At 43.0% G+C, this 19,579-nt stretch overlaps 1 protein-coding gene across 2 annotated transcripts in view; it reads left to right on the top strand.

The window, feature by feature from the left end:
• LOC108804414 (sodium- and chloride-dependent creatine transporter 1-like) overlaps positions 1-7,864 on the top strand; it is a 35,784-nt gene extending 27,920 nt beyond the window's left edge. For both annotated transcript variants that reach the window (XM_018576135.1, XM_018576134.1), the window contains exons 11-13: positions 1,901-2,001; positions 5,352-5,522; positions 7,472-7,864. In XM_018576135.1, coding sequence (XP_018431637.1) covers positions 1,901-2,001; positions 5,352-5,522; positions 7,472-7,615 — 416 coding nt within the window. In that variant the 3' untranslated portion in view covers positions 7,616-7,864. The remainder of the gene's footprint in view (positions 1-1,900; positions 2,002-5,351; positions 5,523-7,471) is intronic.
• Positions 7,865-19,579: the final 11,715 nt, after the last annotated feature.

Here is a 19,579-nt window from a genome sequence, read left to right as displayed (position 1 = left end):
ATGTGATGGAGTGAGACATGTGAATGCCTTCTGTTCTAAGAAGGCTTTACTCTGCTACTACATGTATGATTTAGTAACTACAGTATGTGCCAAGGGTAATACTGTATATTTAACATTAAACATCGCCATCTAGTGGCTTGTTGTGATAAAACAATATTACAGATGTGCTTCACAATCCATATACAGTATTTATTTATTAAAGATATTTTTATAGCCAGCGCCAACATTTTACATAGTGCACATTCACATCAGTCCCTTCCCCCAAGGAGCTTGCAATCTAAGGTTCCAATTTCTGATAGATACAGGGCCAGTTAACTTATCAGCATGTCTTTGGAGTCAGTGTAGGAGGAAACCCACGCAAGCATCAGGAGCAGGGGCGTCCCGAGGCTGAGTGACACCCGGGATAAGGTATGCCGCCGGGTCCCCTCCTCTCTCCTGATACTGTCGGGCGTTCGGTCCATGACCGAGCGCCCGACTTTTCAGAGGGGGGTGAGACCAAAATGACTGTGAGTCATTTTGGTGTCACCCCTCCAATGGTGTCACCCGGGTTCGGGCCGCACCCCCCGCAACCCCCTTGTGACGCCACTGACCAGGAGAACATGCAAACTCCTTGCAGATAGTGTCCTGACCTGCATTCATACTGGGGACCCCCCAGTGCTGTAAGACTGAAGTGCTACCACTAAGCCACTGTGCTGCCCGTATTCTATGTAATGGTGTTAGTGGAGTGGAGATGTTAGTGGAACCAAGTATTCTATGTTATATACCCGTATGTTAAATATTTGTAAAGTACTATCAATACAATTGCAACCATTGTAAACCTCCGCTGAAAATTCTAGCTTGCACAGCTGTATGCTGATCCTCGGTTATGCTGATCCTCTGTCTTCAAAGGGACAGACCCAGTAATAAGTATGCAGATTAAGAAAGTCAGAGGAAAGTCAGAAGCCTTATCTGCATATTTGTTCAGTGTCTCAAATAATTGAATCCAGAGGGTCAGCATGGCAGCCTGGCATCTAGCAGAATGAGAGGTCACCATTGGCTGCCTCTGTATTACATATGACAAAAGGAAAAATAAACTTTGGCTAGCAGCACAGAAAGCCAATAAAAGGCCATGGGGCTTGTTCAGTACGTACCTACAAGAGATACATGCGGTTTTACCCTTTAGACACCAATCTGATTATTTTGTGCAATTTAGAAAATTAAAGTGGAACTCTGGGCAGATTTTTAAAAAAACGACATACATGATGCAATGTGTCACCGTCATTAACACAGCAGAGTCCCTCCTGTAAAATAGTTTTGTTATCTGTTTATTCCGCCGGTGGATCCATTGTTCGTCCACTTACTATAACAGGCCAAGCTGTCCAGAAAAAGTGCCACTTACAGGAGTTAGAATAAACCATACAGCAATGCCGGGGGTGCTTACAATGGTCAACTTTTATTCATATGGAATGGACATTATTTTCAAAAAGCAAAAAAGTACCCGGTGCTGAAATTGTTGCAAAATTTCAGCTGGAGTTGGGCTTTATTTTGTTTGTCTTTTACCTAAAATCCATTTAACTACAGATCCATTTAAATACTATGCTCTAGGGTGATAACGCTTGTGCCTGATTTCACTGCAGTGTTGTCACCCTGTTACAGGAAGTGTAAAATAATTGATATACTGGTAGGATCAACAGGTGGGGGGGACAAAAACTGCTAGTGACAGGCTGCATCATATATGTCATTTTTATTTTGTCCATAGTTCCACTTTAAGGCGGTAATCTGATTTTTGCAATATACAGCACATTTCTGTACTTAGTAACATACTATAAAATGGTAATGATGGTCATTTATTTAGGTTTAGTTTCCTTCAGAATTAGGCTTCCTTACAATGATGTGATATGATATAGTGTGTGTTCTCCAGGTGCAGACAGATTCATGGATGACATCGCTCGGATGATCGGTTACCGGCCTCTCCCGTACATGAAGTGGTGCTGGTCTGTGATCACCCCCCTCGTCTGTGTGGTAAGTGCTAAATTAAAGGAGAACTATGAGGTGAGTGAAAATCTCTCATACTCATAGTTCGAGCCGACCAATAGATCGGGGAGTGAGAGAACACATACAGTCGCTCGCTCACTTCTCGATCATCTCCCTGCAGAGAGCAGCCAGTCACGGCTCCGTGCAGGGACCCCCCCTTCCCCTCTCCGATCCTCTAGCGCTGAGTGGAGGAACGGATGGGGGAGGGGGCGGGTACAGCTGGCTCTGCCTCTAGATAGGCAGAGCCAGCTGTCACTCACGCAGCTGGGTGGATCTCGACAGTAATGTATACTGAGGTTTGGGTCACGGGAGGACGCTAGTTTATGTCCTACCGTGACCCTTAAGAGAACTACTTGCCCGGCACCCGAAACTGCATGTTCCGGGCGTCGGGCAATGGGGATTCGCTCCATAAGACGCACAGCACACACATTTGCCCCTGACTTTTGGGGGGATGGGGGTGCCTCTTATGGAGCGAAAAATATGGTATATGTTGACATAAATAAAGCTCTTGGTTCTCCTATTACGAATATTCGATGAAACTAATTTTGCCCTCTAAAAGGAGATCCCACCAAAGAGCCAACAAAACATGTCAAACTGTATGCAAATATATGTAACAAAATGTAACAAAATGTAATCTCAAAAACTGCATGATACATGTGTACAAACACCTGAAACCATTTAAAAATGCTTCCATCCCCTCTAGCGGCAAATGACATGATCATCATCAAACATTTGTATATGATGATTGTATACGATGATGATATGGTTGGTAGAAATTGTTAGCATATGTAACAATATATGTGTCGAGAATCCAAACAACGAATCCAGTATTGAAGACCTTTTGCAACAAATCATCATTTGATATGCTACTCCATTGTCTATTTGTGTATTCAAAACATGATTTTCATGTAATTGGTATCAGAGTATGTCCTCAAAGTTGTTGTCCATCATCAACATAAGTATCCAACAACTGAGAATGTTTTGGTCAAAGCAATGAACGATAGAAATGATTCATTTGACTTCAATCAACCCTGGAGGACTGGGTAATCTCAGGACGCACATCCAATCAATGCCGCCCCGAATTGAGATCCTCAAACAGGGAGAATCAGTTGAGCGTACGGCCGTACTGTTGTATTGAAAGCTAATAGGTACTTATCTCATCCATGGACAATGAATCAAATCGTTCTCTGAAGGTAAATTCAGCAATAGCTACCTGGCTGCCAGATGACATATTTGCTCTCCATTTCCCGTAGTTGCAATCAACCGTTTGTTGGGTATCTCACGCCACAGAGGGGGAGGCAAACCAACGCTGCTACCTTACGCGTTTTTACCCGACAAGGGGATTGGTCAGAGGGGCGTAGATTACCCAGTCCTCCAGGGTTGATTGAAGACATATTAATCATTTCTATCGTTCATTGCTTTGACAAAAACTTTTTCATTTCATTGATCTGTATTACGATCGGTTGTTACATGCAGGCATGCTCTGATATTCGTTTGATCGATCAGACGTAATCATTGAAATTCCATCACGGTCAATAAACTTAAAAACATCAAAACTGATTGAAAGCTTACTGAATCGATCAATCGGAAGGTCTGTGATTTACGATTCTTATTCAATTAGATCATTTTAGTTGCATCACATGATCTTATTGATACATGTGTGGCCACCTTTATTTACGTGGTTCCATTTTTCTTTTTAAACTGCTACTCTCAGGGCTTGTTCACACCAAACATGTTCCAGATGCAGAGCAGTTACAGAACGCATCAAAAACGCGTCCAATGTATTTCAATGGTATTTTGGGCTCTAGTTCACACCGCAGCGTTCCATTCCAGAGCATGTAGAAAAATTAAGCAGGCGTTTGTTGACTGTCTGTTACGGTCAATAAATCTGCTGCCTCCAACTCTCAGTTTGGCTTCTCTGAACATTCTGTCCTGTACAAGAGAGTACAGTCTCCAGCAGCTGTACTTACTTTCTACTAGCTTGGAGAAGGTATAACAACGTACTGGGCATGTGAACTTACGGGGATCCGTTGAAGATCGGTCCTCAACAAAGCGCATTTGGCTGTTTGATTTCAGCCATTGGGATTCGGTGAGTCCGTACCCCGAAGGGGCCCACGTCTGTGTTATTAAAGGAATATTGGATTCACTCACGGGATCACTGACTGGTTTAAACACTACGGACGTTTTTCTTCACTTATGGGTGGATTTCAAGTGGATGAACTTTATGATTAAAGGAGAACTATGAGGTGAGTGAGAAGCACTCACCTCATAGTTCTAGCCGACCTGTGACAATGAGACTGTCACAGGTCGGCTAGAACTATGAGGTGAGTGAGAAGCACTCACCTCATAGTTCTAGCCGACCTGTGACAATGAGACTGTCACAGGTCGGCTAGAACTATGAGGTGAGTGAGAAGCACTCACCTCATAGTTCTCCTTTAACTTCACTAGCACAATATATAAACCTTAATATTTATTGGGTATTTTGGGACCCATGCAGAGCCAGCTGTCAGTCATGCAGCTGGGCGGATCCCGGCATAATTGTCGCTTCAGCTGTGGTGTCTCAGTATACCACAAGCTACAGCTCGCGGTATACTGAGCCTAGGGTGACGGGAGGACGCTAGGTTGTGTCCTCCCGTTACCCTAAGGAGAACTACGGGGAAAAGCCCTAACCCCATAGTTCTCCTTTAACTTCACTAGCACAATATATAAACCTTAATATTTATTGGGTATTTTGGGACCCATCTGATTCAGTGTGGATGATTGATTGATTTATTTTTATTATTGATCACATATGTATTGGGGAATTTGACCCTTTTCTTTTCACTGTGATTTATTATCTAATTACCATGTACATGATACTTATCAATTATGTATTAGTTTATTGATGCACTTTTTTCCTGCTCTGGAACGCATGCAAACGCATCAAAAACACATGCAAACGCCCTGGAACGCACTAAAAGCCCATTTTAAGCTAAAGGAAAAAAAAACAAAACCAATTTGTAATTTTTTTTTTACAAAAACGGCCCGGAAACGCGGCAAAATGTGGCAGAAACTCATGCAGATACGGTCTGCATTTGGTGTGAACAAGCCCTTAAGCAACCCAACTAATGCCCCTGTAACTGGTGCTGGACAGCTTGGCCTGCATGTAAATAAATTTAAATAAAATCATGTGAAATAGAGAAATATATATACTGAATATTATTATTACAGGTGGTAACCATATACAGTTATCAATACTTTTTCTTGATAACATTCTATAGCGGTGTTTATCATTAATTATTGTTACATACAGTGGAGCCAGATTGATATGTGTCATTTTTGTGGTCTTTTTCTTTCAGGGCATTTTTGTGTTTCATGTAATCAACTACAAACCCCTAACTTACAACAAGACCTACGTCTACCCTTGGTGGGGCGAGGCGATTGGCTGGGCTCTCGCTTTATCCTCCATGCTATGTATTCCACTGACTGTAATTTTCAAGATGCTGGCATCTAAAGGCTCTCTTCGAGAGGTGAGTGTGACTCCATAATGGCCCAGTCGGAGCTCTTGTAGCTGAATTTGTTTTGCGTGATCGTCAGGTGATTGGGCATTAAAGCAGACCTGCACTAGAATAAGTCCATGTCCTTGGTCCCCAGAAGGTTCCACCCACCGACCTTCACATCATCACAGAACAAAGTTGTGATGTGCAGGCCAATGGAAGGAACCAGTGAACACTGCCATGGATTAAGGAGATTGACACTTCCCGTGTTGCTGGTTTCCCAGCCAACTTCAGTGGAGGATTTCTCTTGAATGGAGCAATGTTCTGAAGGTCTGTGCAGCAGAAAAGGTAAGCAGTTAGACTCTTTTATTGCAGGTATGCCTGTTTCCTATTTTAATTTCTCTGACTCCAGCTAAAGTAGGGATTAAGTGTGCAAAAAGGAAAGCAACAAAAGCAGAAGGTATAGGCAGGCTACAATTTTATTTAGACTCATATGTCATTAAAAAAAATAAAACATGTTGTTTCTGGGGGTTTAACGGATCCTTCTTAATAAGGGATTGGTACTTTAAAAAAAATAGTGTATTGGACTGATAAAATTGAGGAATCCTAAAGGGGTAATTGGTATGATCACTCCAGATACTGGTAAGCAGCAAGATTATGTGGCATTGGAAACAATCATACTAATTAGTAATTACCCATCAAGATCCCTCCAGTTTGATCAGTCTAGTATACACTTTCTTCTACTGTACCAAGCCCTGATGAACAGGCACCCTTAGAACTAGGGATGCACCGATATTGGTATTGGTATCGGTGCCGATACTGAGAATTTGGGTGAGTACTCATTCTCGCCCAAATGCTCCGATACTTACCTCAATACTGGAACTGCTGGTCAGAGGGAGATGCCCTCTGACCGGCAGTGCCACGATTGAGCATGGAGGCGGCTTTCCGGCCCATCAGGAAGTCGAGCAGCAGGTCATGACACACCTCCAGGCTTCCTGATTGGTTAGGAAGCAGGCTTTACACTGCCTAGCGACACTGCAAGGCAGCCTGACTTCATGACCAATTAGGAAGCTGAGCGGCAGGTCATGACCCACTGCCCGGCTTCCTGATTGGTCAGGAAGCAAGGCTGCCTCACAGTGTTGCAAGAGAACGTGAAGCTGATGTGCTTTCGATATAACACACCGGCTTCCTAGGCAATCAGGAAGCCAGGCTGCAGGTCATTACCCGCCGTCCCACTTCCTAATTGGCTGTGAAGCCGGGCCCGCGCTACCTCGGGATGCCGGTATTGGTACTCCGTATCGGTGAGTACTGATTATAAAAATATAGGTACTTGTACTCCATACCAAGAAACCGGTATCGGTGCATTCCTACTTAGAACCTCCAAAATGTGTTGGCTTTTTTGACATAATAGTCTGAATAAAATTGAATCTAGACTTTATACATTCTGCTTTTGGTGCTTCCCTCTTTGCATACCCAGTCCCTACTTGAGCAACCAGCCGACCTTCAGCCACCACTCCTGGGAGAGCTGCCTAAGGAAAATTATTCCATCTACACTGACTGAAAACATTTACTACTACGGAATTCAGCGTTGCACTCCTTTCCTCTCCTCCAGGTAAAGTGGCAGCTTAATAGGAGAAATATATTAATATATTGATCCTTCTTCTGTAAGCAGGCATACTTTTATTAAATAAATAAAGACCAGATATTCAGATTCCTGCTCATGCCCATTTGTGATTTGACATTCTTTTTCCCACGCGTGTTCAAAAGTGTTCAAAGACGAGAATAAAATGGAAAAAGTAGACAAAAGGTTTACATGTTGTGAATGTTGCACTGTGAGCCCCATCTTTGCCTAGGTATGTGCCCACAAGTACTACAGATATTTTTGTAAAATCTAGAGGAATCTAGATAAGTTTCTACTAGATCAGCTGATGTAAAACCACTAAGCGTCCCATGACCTGATTTGTTCTTTCTTTTCTTGGCAGCGCTGGCACCACCTGACCACCCCGGTGTGGGGTCACCACCATCTTGAATACCTCACCCCAGAAGCGGAGACCAAGCTACTCCCTCCTGACTCTGTGGTCACGCTCAGCCTGGAGAAAGCCACCCTGTTCGAGACCGTGATCTAAGCCAGCCGTGACGGCATCTCGCCGCCAGTAATGCTTTCTTATTACGCTTCGTGCCAATCCGTCCATCCTGTTTTTTGTATACGTGCAGCTTTTTGAAGGGGTGGCAAGGTGGGAGGGGTGGGGGTGAAGAGATCTTGCACATTAGCAAGTGGCTAAAAAAAAGGGTCTCCAGATTACCTAGATGTTCCTTCGGTGCTTGGGACCCTTCCATGGTGTGAAACAGAGGGGGTACCCTCTCCTACAAATCCTGCATTTACCAATGTCTATTATAGATCCCTAGCTCTCTTACAGTGACATCTGCTGGCCAAAATCTGCTATTGCACCACATTTCTCTTTTTAGGAGCCATCGCCTGAATGGCCAGGTTGCATGGACAGGGCAGTCAACGAAGAGCCATCATGTGAATGGCCAGGTTGCATGCACCGGGCAGTCAACAAAGAGCCATCATCTGAATGGCTAGGTTGAAAGCACTGGGCTGTCAACTAAGATCCATCGCTTGAATGGCCAAGTTGCAAGCACTGGACAGTCAACCAGTGGACAGGCAAGTTCCCACTGGTGTTTTCCGTATCACTGTGGGAGATGGGTACCTCCTCATGCTACCACATAGAAGGGTCACAAGTGAATAAGAATTCCTGATCTAACCAAATACCCCCTTAGTATAAAGCTCCGCTCCATATCTGTATCATCAATACGCTAACATGTCAGACCCTATGATTTGTGGTTTTTTTATATATGAGCACAACCTGCAGTTGAGGCTACAAACCTTTTTCTGGCAATGTATATCACTTCCTAGCAGCTAAGAGCTTCTTCTCATCTAGGGAAGGGGATGAGGGTCTGGGCTGCCTATTTAATGAGAAAGCAATTGCGATCAGCACCGCCACACAATAAAAAACGTCCACCTTTAATTGCAATCCATTAAAATAGTTACAGGGTGTAACTTTGATCAGAATATGGTACTGCACCCAAACATTGATCAGAATATGAAGGAGGTATTGCACCCAAACATTGATCAGAATATAAAGGAGGTATTGCACCCAAACATTGATCAGAATATGAAGGAGGTATTGCACCCAAAAGCTGTTAGTCCATCTGAAATTCAAATACATTTGTGCACATGATGGGCCAATTGCAGTAAATAGATCCTGAAATCAAAAGTATGCACCTAATGTGGTCTGTTTGCAAATACAGCCTGGCTGTACAGCCACCCGTCAAAGGGTTTTGATACTTGTCTAACTCCTTCCAAGATCCAGCCATCTGCTTGAATCAGGGCTGAGGGCTCTTGAGAGGAGTACTTAGGCACCCTGACGGCCTCTCCCAGCAGCCATGATCTGCTTGCATTGCATACAGAAGCATAAAGACCCAGTGGTGGTGATGAGCCAGAAGAAGAACCAGGGAAGGCAAAATATAAGCAAAATAATCTTCAACTTTAAAGATGGATGTTTTATAATGTGTGGAGGGGCTTTTTTCTTTTTGCTAAAGTAACAAAGTATACTTCGAGCATGCATTGGCAGTAACTTACAGGTGGAGCTGTGTACCTGTTTTTTCATCTATAATTGCCTATTTAACCCAATACCATCAGCAGTTAAAGGGGGGGGGAATCGGCTGCCTTATCAGAAAGTGTTGATCAAACTGCATTGTGTTATATGGCCACTATGGTGTCTGGAAGCCAAGCAGCATAGTGTGAGAAAGGCTTAAATTCCCTGCCAATGAACCAAAGCAAAAATATTTGCTATTGAATTGCATGTTTTGCTGCATATTTTCCTTTATATCCCTCTTCAAATCACAATCTCAGAGGTTCTGCAAAGAGTTCGACAATGTTTCTGCTAAAGTATTAAAAGCAGCTCCATTTTCTGATGCTGTAACCGATAGACAGTATTATAAGCTGTTGGCCATATATAAGCAAAAAGCACTTAAATTAATGTTGCCAATGTGATAATAGGATGCTTTGCATAGTATTGCTCTTAAAGTAGACCTCTCCCCTACAAATCATGGGGGCAGCCATTATGTTGCATGGAGTAATATTAAGCCCCTTTTATTAGGACTGAGTGACCTTGCTGAAGCCTCTAGTGCCTCTGAGGTCAGAAAATGTTGATCGGTTGTGTTCTCTTTATGTTGATTAAAAAAAAAAATGGTCACCTCTGTTGTGATTTACGGCACTTCAGAGTAACCCCCTTAAAGTGAACAGTTCACCTTATAGCCAACAAACCAGTGTTTAATCAATGAACTCTATTCTGTCCCCAGAGACCCAGTTATCCCTTACTGGGCCACGCCATGTTGCCTCATGCACAGCATGGAAAAGCCAGCAATTCATACCCCTCTGCTCTTCTGTCAGCACACAGGGGGAGGGCTCTGAAATGGAGATGAGAGATTAACTGTTGACTTTTGTTAAAAAACTCAAAATTTACATATCAGTAGCAGAACTGCTTAGTCGGCGTAGGCTGAACAGTTTGAAGGAAGGAGTGTGTTAGAAACAGCGAATGGAGTGGATTATTAATGCACCACAATGTGAATAGAAAGGGTCACTTTACTATTCTTTATGGTGGAACAAGTCAGTTATGTCTGTCCTATGTGCATTGATCTCTCCAAACCTTCTTTTAGATAACTTAGTCAAAAGCTGAATTCAAACTTTGCAAATCGTATGATCCCTTTGAAAACATAATCTTAAAGATTATGGCTCTTAAAGATTTTTTTTTTTGCAAGGGAATTTGATTGGTATTTTTTTGCAAGGGGATTTTAAGGGCTTTTTGTACATGTTTTGATCATTATTTTTAGAATTCATCTGTTATGAGGAATAACCATAGCCATAGAGAGGTGAAGAATGGATCCTAAAAGAGGACCTGCATTATGCTAAGTACAGTACAGGTTCTAAGAGGGGACAAAGCAATCCTCTGGGTTGGGTGGAGTTTTTTATAACATTTTTTAATCCACAATTTATACAGTGTATTAGCTGTCCAACAGCTTTTTAGGGAAAGGACTTTGTTGTATATTAGTTACATTATATGACCAGACGTTTGTGGACACCTGACCGCCGCACTTATATATATGAGTTTATGGGACATCTCACACCTAAACCACAGGCACTGTGCTTGTCCTCCCAAATTGTGGCTGTAACAGCCTCAGCTCTTCTGGGAAGGCTTTCCACTTGATTCTGTGCCCATTCAGCCAAAAGAGCATTTGTGAGGTCAGGCACGGTAGTTAGATGACAAGGCCTGGTTCATGATCCGCTTTCTAACTCATCCCAAAGGTGTTCAGAAGGGTTGAGGTCAGGGCTCTGTGCAGACCCATCAGGTTCCCCCACACCAAGCCTCCCCCATTGTGGCTATAACAGCCTCAGCTCTTCTGGAAAGGCTTTCCACTAGATTTTGGAGGGTGTCTGTGCCCATTCAGCCAAAAGAGCGTTTGTGAGGTCAAGGATGGTAGTTAGATGAGGCCTGGTTCATGATCGGCTTTCTAACTCATCCCAAAGGTGTTCAGAAGGGTTGAGGTCAGGGCTCTATGCAGACCCACCAGGTTCCTCCACACCAAACTCACCAAATCATGTCTTGATGGAGTTGGCTTTGTGCACAGGGGCAAAGCCATTATGGAACTCACCAAATCATGTTTTGAGGGAGTTGGCTATGTGCACAGGGGCAAAGCCATTATGGGACTCACCAAATCATGTTTTGATGGAGTTGGCTATGTCCACAGGGGCAAAGCCATTATGGAACTCACCAAATCAGGTCTTGATGGAGTTGGCTTCATGCACAGGGGAAAAGCCATTCTGGAACTCACCAAATCATGTCTTGATGGAGTTGGCTTTGTGCCCCAGGGCAAAGCCATTATGGAACTCACCAAATCATGTCTTGATGGAGTTGGCTTCATGCACAGGGGAAAAGCCATTCTGGAACTCACCAAATCATGTCTTGATGGAGTTGGCTTTGTGCACAGGGGCCCAGCCATTCTGGAACTCGCCAAATCATGTCTTGATGGAGTTGGCTTTGTGCACAGGGGCAAAGTCATTCTGGAACTCACCAAATCATGTCTTGGTGGAGTTGGCTTTGTGCACAGGGCCAAGTCATTCTGGAACAGAAAAGGGCATTCACCAAACTGTTGCCACGAGGTTCAAAGCGCTCAATTGTCTTAAATGTCTTTGTATACTGTAATAATAACAACATCCTTCACTGCAAACACCTGAACTCAATAAATTAGTGGGATGTCCACATACTTTTGGCCATATAGTGTAAATTAATTGCACTATACCAAACGCTTTGGCTTCTTTACAAAAATCTGCCAAAAGGAAATTAATTATTGCAGCCAAAACCTTTTTTTAGACTTGGATACAGTGTGGAGGAGTTATATTGCCTGTCAAAATGATGTTGCTGTCTGCGCTCCAATGGGAACACGGCAATAAAACACTTTATTGAGTTGGCCGAAGTTCCACTTCAATTAATTCCCAGCTCAGCACAGCCTAGAAAGGTTGTGTTGTATCTGTTTGAATAAGTTTAATTTTATGTATATTTATATTCCACATTAATATTCTATACAGTTGGCCCATGCATTTAAATATGAAGAAAAATAAATTGGTTTTGAAAAGAAATGAAATATTTTTAAATGAATAATTAGCACTTGTAGGAAATCGAAGGTCAAACAACTTTTCTCCAGTACTGTATTAATAAAAGGAAGGGGGGTTTGCGATGTTGATTTTTAACAGACAGTGAGAAGATGCACATATCAAAAAAGAGGGATAAAACATCTTGGAAAAAATATATTTTATTTAAAAGTCAGTGCAATTTGCATTGGCTCACCCAGATCACATTAGGTCATAGATGAAGACCCCAATCGTAGACCACAATCAGAGATGGAGATCATCTTTATGTCTGTCTGGCCACTGGACAACAAATGGGCTCCCAGGCCCTAAATTATCCCAATTTGGCTGCAAAAGTGGAAATACACTTTAAACTTACAAATTTAAAATAGATGTCTGTCATTATTACCATCGTTACGGGGGTCCAAAAACACCCCCTTCATCAGGGCTTAGTGAGATAAATCGTGTATGTGGACTACAATCTCTGCAGCTTGAAAGTTGTATTGAGCTGTGATGGGAAGATTTTTAGTCCACACCCATGATTTATCTCACTATGCCCCGAAGAAGGGGGTGTTTTTGGACCCCTGAAACGCATTGGCGTTTGGTACTCAATTGTCCCCTGACCCTCGTGGAATAAAGTTGTATCTGGACTATTTTAATTGGCATGGCACTTCAATTCCCTAGAGCTGTAACTGGCTGTGTATGAATCCATAGTTCAGAGTGCAGTTTCTTTCTGGGGCGTACCATTTACACCCTTGTCTTTATTAAGGTATTTTCAAAAGAGAATATTTAAAAAAAAAAAAGTTTTTCCTTTAAATACAGGTTCACACAACAAAAACATATAGCAGCTCCTACCTATCCTCGTCGAGAAGGCTTGTGTGTTTGGGCTAGACCCACATTACATTGTAATTCGTAGATTGTAAATCATTTCATAAAATGATTAAAGGGCAACTTCCTGTTTAGGAAACTTTTAAAGCAACTTCCCTATTTAAAAAAAACCCCCAATATTTAAAAATATGCATCCTGTTTTTTTAGTAAATGAATAAAACATTTTTTGCATTGGGTAATTCCATGATTACTTATCATGCATGCATACTGGGCTTTCTGTACATCAAGTACAGCACTGTCTGTAGGGGGTTCAGGGGGGGGGCAAGTTTTGTTATTCAATTCTGCCTATTTGAAGGGTTAATAAACATCTATTGTGAAACAAGACATGGGAAGCCGGAGGCACTGCCATGGGGTCATGTACCAATACCAAAATATAAAAAATAAAAGCAAAGAAGTATCTCTAACTACACAGTATTGTCAGCTCTCTGTAATAGTTCCAACACTCCACTGAGTAAAATGGGGCTGCAGCGCCCCCTCCTGCTTTGCTTGGCAATGTGCTATTGTCAGGTCGGCAGCGGGAAGTTCATATACCGTTAAAGTGGAGGTTTGCTCTTTTATAATCTTATTATAATGATGAATTATTGATTTGACCTGCAATCATTTTATAATTTGCCTCATTCCATTTTTGATAACATAATTTGGATGTGCAAATGAGTCATATCTGTGATGCAAGGCTTTCTTGTTTGTGTTTCGTTATTTATACCAACCCCCCAACAACATACTAAAAAGACTTAATGGATGAAGGAAAAAAATTATGTATTTATTTTTTGAACAGAGTAGTATTTTTGTAGGTATAGTTCTACAATCAGTAATCTATATATTATATATATAATATAAATCTATTATCCTTATAGTAGGCCTTATGTAAGACTTGCAGGAAAGGGGCGTATGTGTTACCCACGGCAACCAATCAAATTCTTCCTTTTATTTTTAAACTTAAACTAAAAAAAATAAAATAAACAGCAACAGAATTGTGATTGGATGTTATGGGTATTAGGCCTTATTCACACTAGAAAAGGCAAGCACGTACAGCTCCGTGCTGCGTGCGCGGCCGTATCGGGCAGCTCCCGGGAAGGACAGGTGCTGCGTGTGTTTGGTACGCAGCCCCCGTCCTTCTCTATGGAAGTACGCGGCCGTACGCCACCCTACGCTCGCCCGCCCTGCACATCCGTACGGGTGCATGTTTACTGGCTCAGACGCAGACAGGATCCATCCTGTCAGCGTACGAGTACGCACTTGTGCACGTGTACGGACGTGCAGGGCGGGCGAGCGTAGGGTGGCGTACGGCCGCGTACTTCCATAGAGAAGGACGGGGGCTGCGTACCAAACACACGCAGCACCTGTCCTTCCCGGGAGCTGCCCGATACGGCCGCGCACGCAGCACGGAGCTGTACCTGCCTGCCTTTTCTAGTGTGAATGAGGGCTAACGCAGATGCTTTCCTTCTGTGCAGTCTTAAAGCATGAAGTCCACTAAAAAAAAAAAATGGCAATCATTTTAACCGTCTGAAATGTATAGTATATAGTATATAGTATAGTGTTGTCTGCAGCAACCAGGGAGCCGTCCCAGTGGTCTATGTGTAAAAAAATAAAACAATAAAATAAAAATTGATTTCGTTATTTTTTTCTTTTTGAGATGCAATAATTTCACCTATTGATAAAACTTCGGCAATTCAAAATTTAAATTAACAATAAATTAAGAATTATTTTTTTTCCCAGATTCCAGGGAATGTATAGTGTTAAAATGTATATTTACTTTATCTATGTGAGTAATGTAGAACACATTTTTGGGGTTTTCTTATTTGATTTTTAGTTTTTAATTCTAGCAAAGGAGTAGTAAGGCCTCATTCACAAGAGAAAAAGCCAGCACATACAGCTCCGTGCTGCGTGCACGGCCATATCGGGCAGCTCCCGGGAAGGACAGGTGCTGCGTGTGATTAGTACACAGCCCCTGTCTTTCTCTATGGGAGTACGCGGCCGCACGCCGCCCTACGCTCACCCGTCCTGCACGTAGTTGTACATGCCGGCTTTTACTCATGTGAATGAGGCCTAAAGCACTATCATTGTGTAGCACTGTAATTAGGAAGTGGTGTCTCAGAATTTAGCGAGAAAAATGTACTGCTCCCATGTAGAAACACAATTTGTACATAGAAACGAGATGCAAAAAACACATTGATAAGATGCATCTCAAGATGACCTCTTTTATACATTTAGCTAAAAAAACATTGATTTTATTCAGTCCTTTAAAGGAGAACTATGAGGTGAGTGCTTTTCACTCACCTCATAGTTCTAGCCGACCTGTGACAATGAGACTGTAACAGGTCGGCTCAGTAGATCGGGAGGTGAGCGAACACATACCGGCGTTCGCTCACCTCTCGATCCGGTCACGGCTCTCTGCCGTGACAGGGGAGGGGCTGGATTCCCCCCTCCCCGCTCCGATCTGCCAGCGCTGACTGGCGGAACGGACGGGGGAGGGGGCGGGTACAGGTGGCTCTGCTTCTAGATAGGCAGAGCCAGCTGTCAGTCACGCAGCTGGGCGGATCCCGGCACAATTGTCGGGATCCGCTTCAGCTGCGGCGTCTCAGTATACCGCGAGCTACAGCTCGCGGTATACTGATCCTAGGGTGACGGGAGGACGCTAGTTTGTGTCCTCCCGTTACGCTAAGGAGAACTATGGGGAAAAGCCTTAACCCCAATGTTCTCCTTTAAACACACACTTCCAACAATCATGCAGGAAGTGCCCAGCATTTTTTTCATTAGACAGCCCTTTGTCCTCTGAATATTGAGTATTATACATATACCCTGTAATAAATATTAATGAAGAATTTCTCTGAATAAAAACCCCCCATTAGTTTACATTTTAAATAAAATTTTAAAAATAAGGGAACAAGAGTATCAAACTGAACTGATCACTTCCTTCTGTGCAGGTTGGAAATGGAGACTCCTGGTTTCTGTAGCCAACGCAGTTTATTTTTCAGACTTTATAATTCATATGACTCGGTGTTGAGGTACCCAAACACGGGCGCAAAGGATGGTTCAGTGTGAAGCGTCTCAGACAACTACATGTAAATGTGTGTGCAGAGGTCAGAAGAGAGGACAATATTTGGTTGCGTAACCCTCGGCTGGACTAGTACCCTGACTACATCTAATCATTCAATGGAATGGGCGGGTTTGGACAGAAAATGTATACGGCATACCTTGAGCTCCTGGCAACTAGTAAGGTCACTGGTTGCCAGGAGCTCGTCAGGACGCCTGCCAGAGCACAAAAAAAACAGTCAGCTGTCTCCGTGGGTCAAGCTCTAGATGTTTAAGGACAGGCCTGTCAAATAACAGCGGCCGTTACTTTCCAGCTAAAGGGCATGTCATAGGATGTGTCATATGACCAGAGGTGTAAGGAGAGGAGCTATTCCGGGTGCAGAGAAGACTTATGTTGCAAAAAATTGATGAAAGCACACTTGTAAACTAGCCAAAAAGTTACAATGCAAGTATCTAGCATTGCTGGTCTTTTCCATTACCCCAGGAGCTCCAAATCCCGAGACACACTAATACGAACATGTCTCGTGGGCTCCAGTTGTTTGGGTACCTCATCATTTTTATAGCTGTGTCTGGAAAAGGTTTCCTGGAAAAGTTGCATTTTTCACCTGACCGTGTCACGTGCTAAGGAGTCCACTTGCTGGCGGGGTGGACCCATGCTGCCTTCTTAACTCGCGCTGAAGCTGCAGAGCCATTGGACCTCATTCTGTCTTTCTAGCCTCTCCTAACATCCTTTGTGATTAGCTTTGCATATCAGCGGCCTTTAACGTGTGATACAAAGTGTCTGCCATGCATGCCGCGCGTGCTCCCTTGTTTTTGCATCATTAGATACTTGTGATCTTCATAAATGATTCAGCCATTCAGAAGAGTTGAAAAATAATAACTGTAGCCATCGGCTTTTATTGCAAATAAGACATCATCTTTCATCCTTTTGACTACTGTTCTCCTGAGAACCGATTGGTGGTTGGCTGCTCTGGGTTATTGGACACCACTGAAACAAAGACCATTAGCTTAAGTGGAGGAAGAGCCTCGCTGTACTTGTGCTCAGGCCATGACTACAAAAGCATCTCCCATTTACAGCCAATGGAGGCCAGACAAGGGCTTCGGGGGGGGGGGAGCGGTGCAATTAAATGCACTTTGACTTGTGCGGGCTCTATAAGAACCCACCACTAGCCCTCTTATACTGGCAGATGATGACCTCATGATATTATGTGAAAGTAATGTTCGAAACAATACATTTTGGCCTTATGTTGGTTTATGGTTGTAAAAAAAAGTCCAGCAGTTCTTTCGGAACCAATGAAAAGTAAATCCTAAAGCAGACTTTACTCAGACTCTGTTGTTTGCCAATTTTGGCTTCCCAATCCGTTCATAAGAAGGGCTGATATCACTTTCTTCACTTTGCCAACCATCCTCAGTTGTGTCAAAATCGCTGGACTGTAGGTGGCATCAAAGAGCTTGATGACTGGAGCTTTAACTCTAAACCCAAACCCAAAGTCTACACCCTATACCTTCATATAAACCATTTAAACACAATGATTGGCAATCAGATTGTGAAATCTTCCATCTCTAGCTGTATAAGCAGCTCATTTTCTATGTCCATAAAAACTACCAAATAACTAATACTAAGCTATTCCAATAATTTCCATATGTAAAGCGGCCCATTGTTAAAGCATCATGAGCATATCTCCAAATAGCAGTGGTGTGTTAACCCAAAGAAGCCAACCAGATATCAGCTGTTTGTGCGGTCAGATAAATGGCTTTTAATTGGTTGCTAAGAGTCTCTGCACTTAATTGCTTGTGTGCTGTTGTTCACTTTCAGTACCTAATATTTTAAGGGCAACTCTATTCAAACCAGTAACCAGCAGGCATCAGCAGATCAGGGTTAAGGGATGTATAGTGTATACATTACACTCACTTCCACTGCTTTTTTTCACCTTAGTTCCATTATATACAATTCTTGTTGTGAGTAAATTCTGGAACTGGTTGTGGGTGGAGCCACTCCAATCCCAACTATCAGTGACAACCTTAATAAACGTATATATTCTGACACCTAGTGGTGGGAGAGGAAAGTGCAGGCCGACAAAACCTAGCAGTTGCTCCAACTGGAAGCAAGTATGAGAGAAAGTATCATTTTCACGCTATACTTTCCTCCCCCACCCTAGTAATCGGCAATTGATAGCTTTATGGGTTTGGGCATTTCAGTTGCATTGCTTAAAGTTTTTCAGCTGTTGCAGCTAACACGTCTTTATTATTTTACTTTGAATAGAGTGGGGAAGAGTTAGATCCCCTTACAGGTTTCAATTGCCATCTATGTCCCATGCTGGATTAACATCACCCTCTTGTTCTGCTAACAGGGGTGCAACGGAGACACAAACGGCAATGAAGATACCTTTTTTATTTGATTGGGAAAAGTTAGAACGTCTGTCAGTCTATATCAGCCTTCCTCAACCAGGGTGCCGTGGCACACCGGGGGGCCTTCTGGCTTCCTCAGGGGTGCCTCAACATTTTCTGATGTTAGGATTCTGATGTGAAGCGGGAACTTTGATGTGAAGGGGGATCTCTGATGTAACAGGGGGATTCCAATGTGAAAGGGGGGCTCCTGATGTGAATGGTGGCTCCTGATTTGAAGGGCGGACTTTGATGCAAAGGTAGAACCCTACTTTTGCATGGAGAACCCCCTTACATTTCAGACTAGGATGTCTTGAGATTTTTCCGTACTTTTTAAGGGTGCCATGAGTGAAAAAAGGTTAGGAAACGCTGGCCTATATTATATACGTTTTCTATAATATATTATATTCTGCATCTTTCATTAAAATACTACCACGAAGGGTCTTGTTTTGGCACTTATTGTTATAGGGTGACAACGATCTGTCTCTGTTTCCCAGTTGTGCTTCTGTGTTGTCACCTTGCCTCAAGCTCTCCCATTGTAGACTACATGTGATCACGCTGACCCACATTTCCCGGGCATGGTCCACTCCACTGTTGTCACCATCAGAACACCCTGAGAGATCCCATGCAGCCATTGTTGGAGTGCATGTAGACAGGAAGTGGATGCAGGAGAGCTGCAAAACTAAGGTGCAACAAATGATTTTTTTTTAAAGGTGAAAACTGTAGAAAAAAATGTGCGTTGCTTATGACTCATGAGTCAGGTTTATACCCTTCCCTACTCTATACAAACAAAAACAATACATATAATTTTTGTTGGCTAGAATCCTCCTTTAAATGTTTCCTAAAATGATGAATCACAGTAAGGTTCTACAGATTATTGTCAGGTCCATCAGGATGGTCCCCACCACACTCCACAGTGCCTCTTCAGTGTCTCTACAGCCTCTGGCTCATATACTTGATTTCAGCATTGTGACAGCATCACATGCCACCGGCCAGGCCATAACGCCACGGATGTTGCTCGTAATAGATTCCACATGTTTTCTGTGTGTGCCAAACTCTCGCCTTGCACCAAATGCTATGTACAGATTTCCCCCCC

The sequence above is a fragment of the Nanorana parkeri genome, unplaced genomic scaffold, assembly GCF_000935625.1.
Source record: "Nanorana parkeri isolate BGI_ZX_2015 unplaced genomic scaffold, ASM93562v1 scaffold56, whole genome shotgun sequence".
In the NCBI taxonomy this organism is placed as follows: Eukaryota; Metazoa; Chordata; class Amphibia; order Anura; family Dicroglossidae; genus Nanorana; species Nanorana parkeri.
This window is presented reverse-complemented; position numbering and strand designations above follow the sequence as displayed.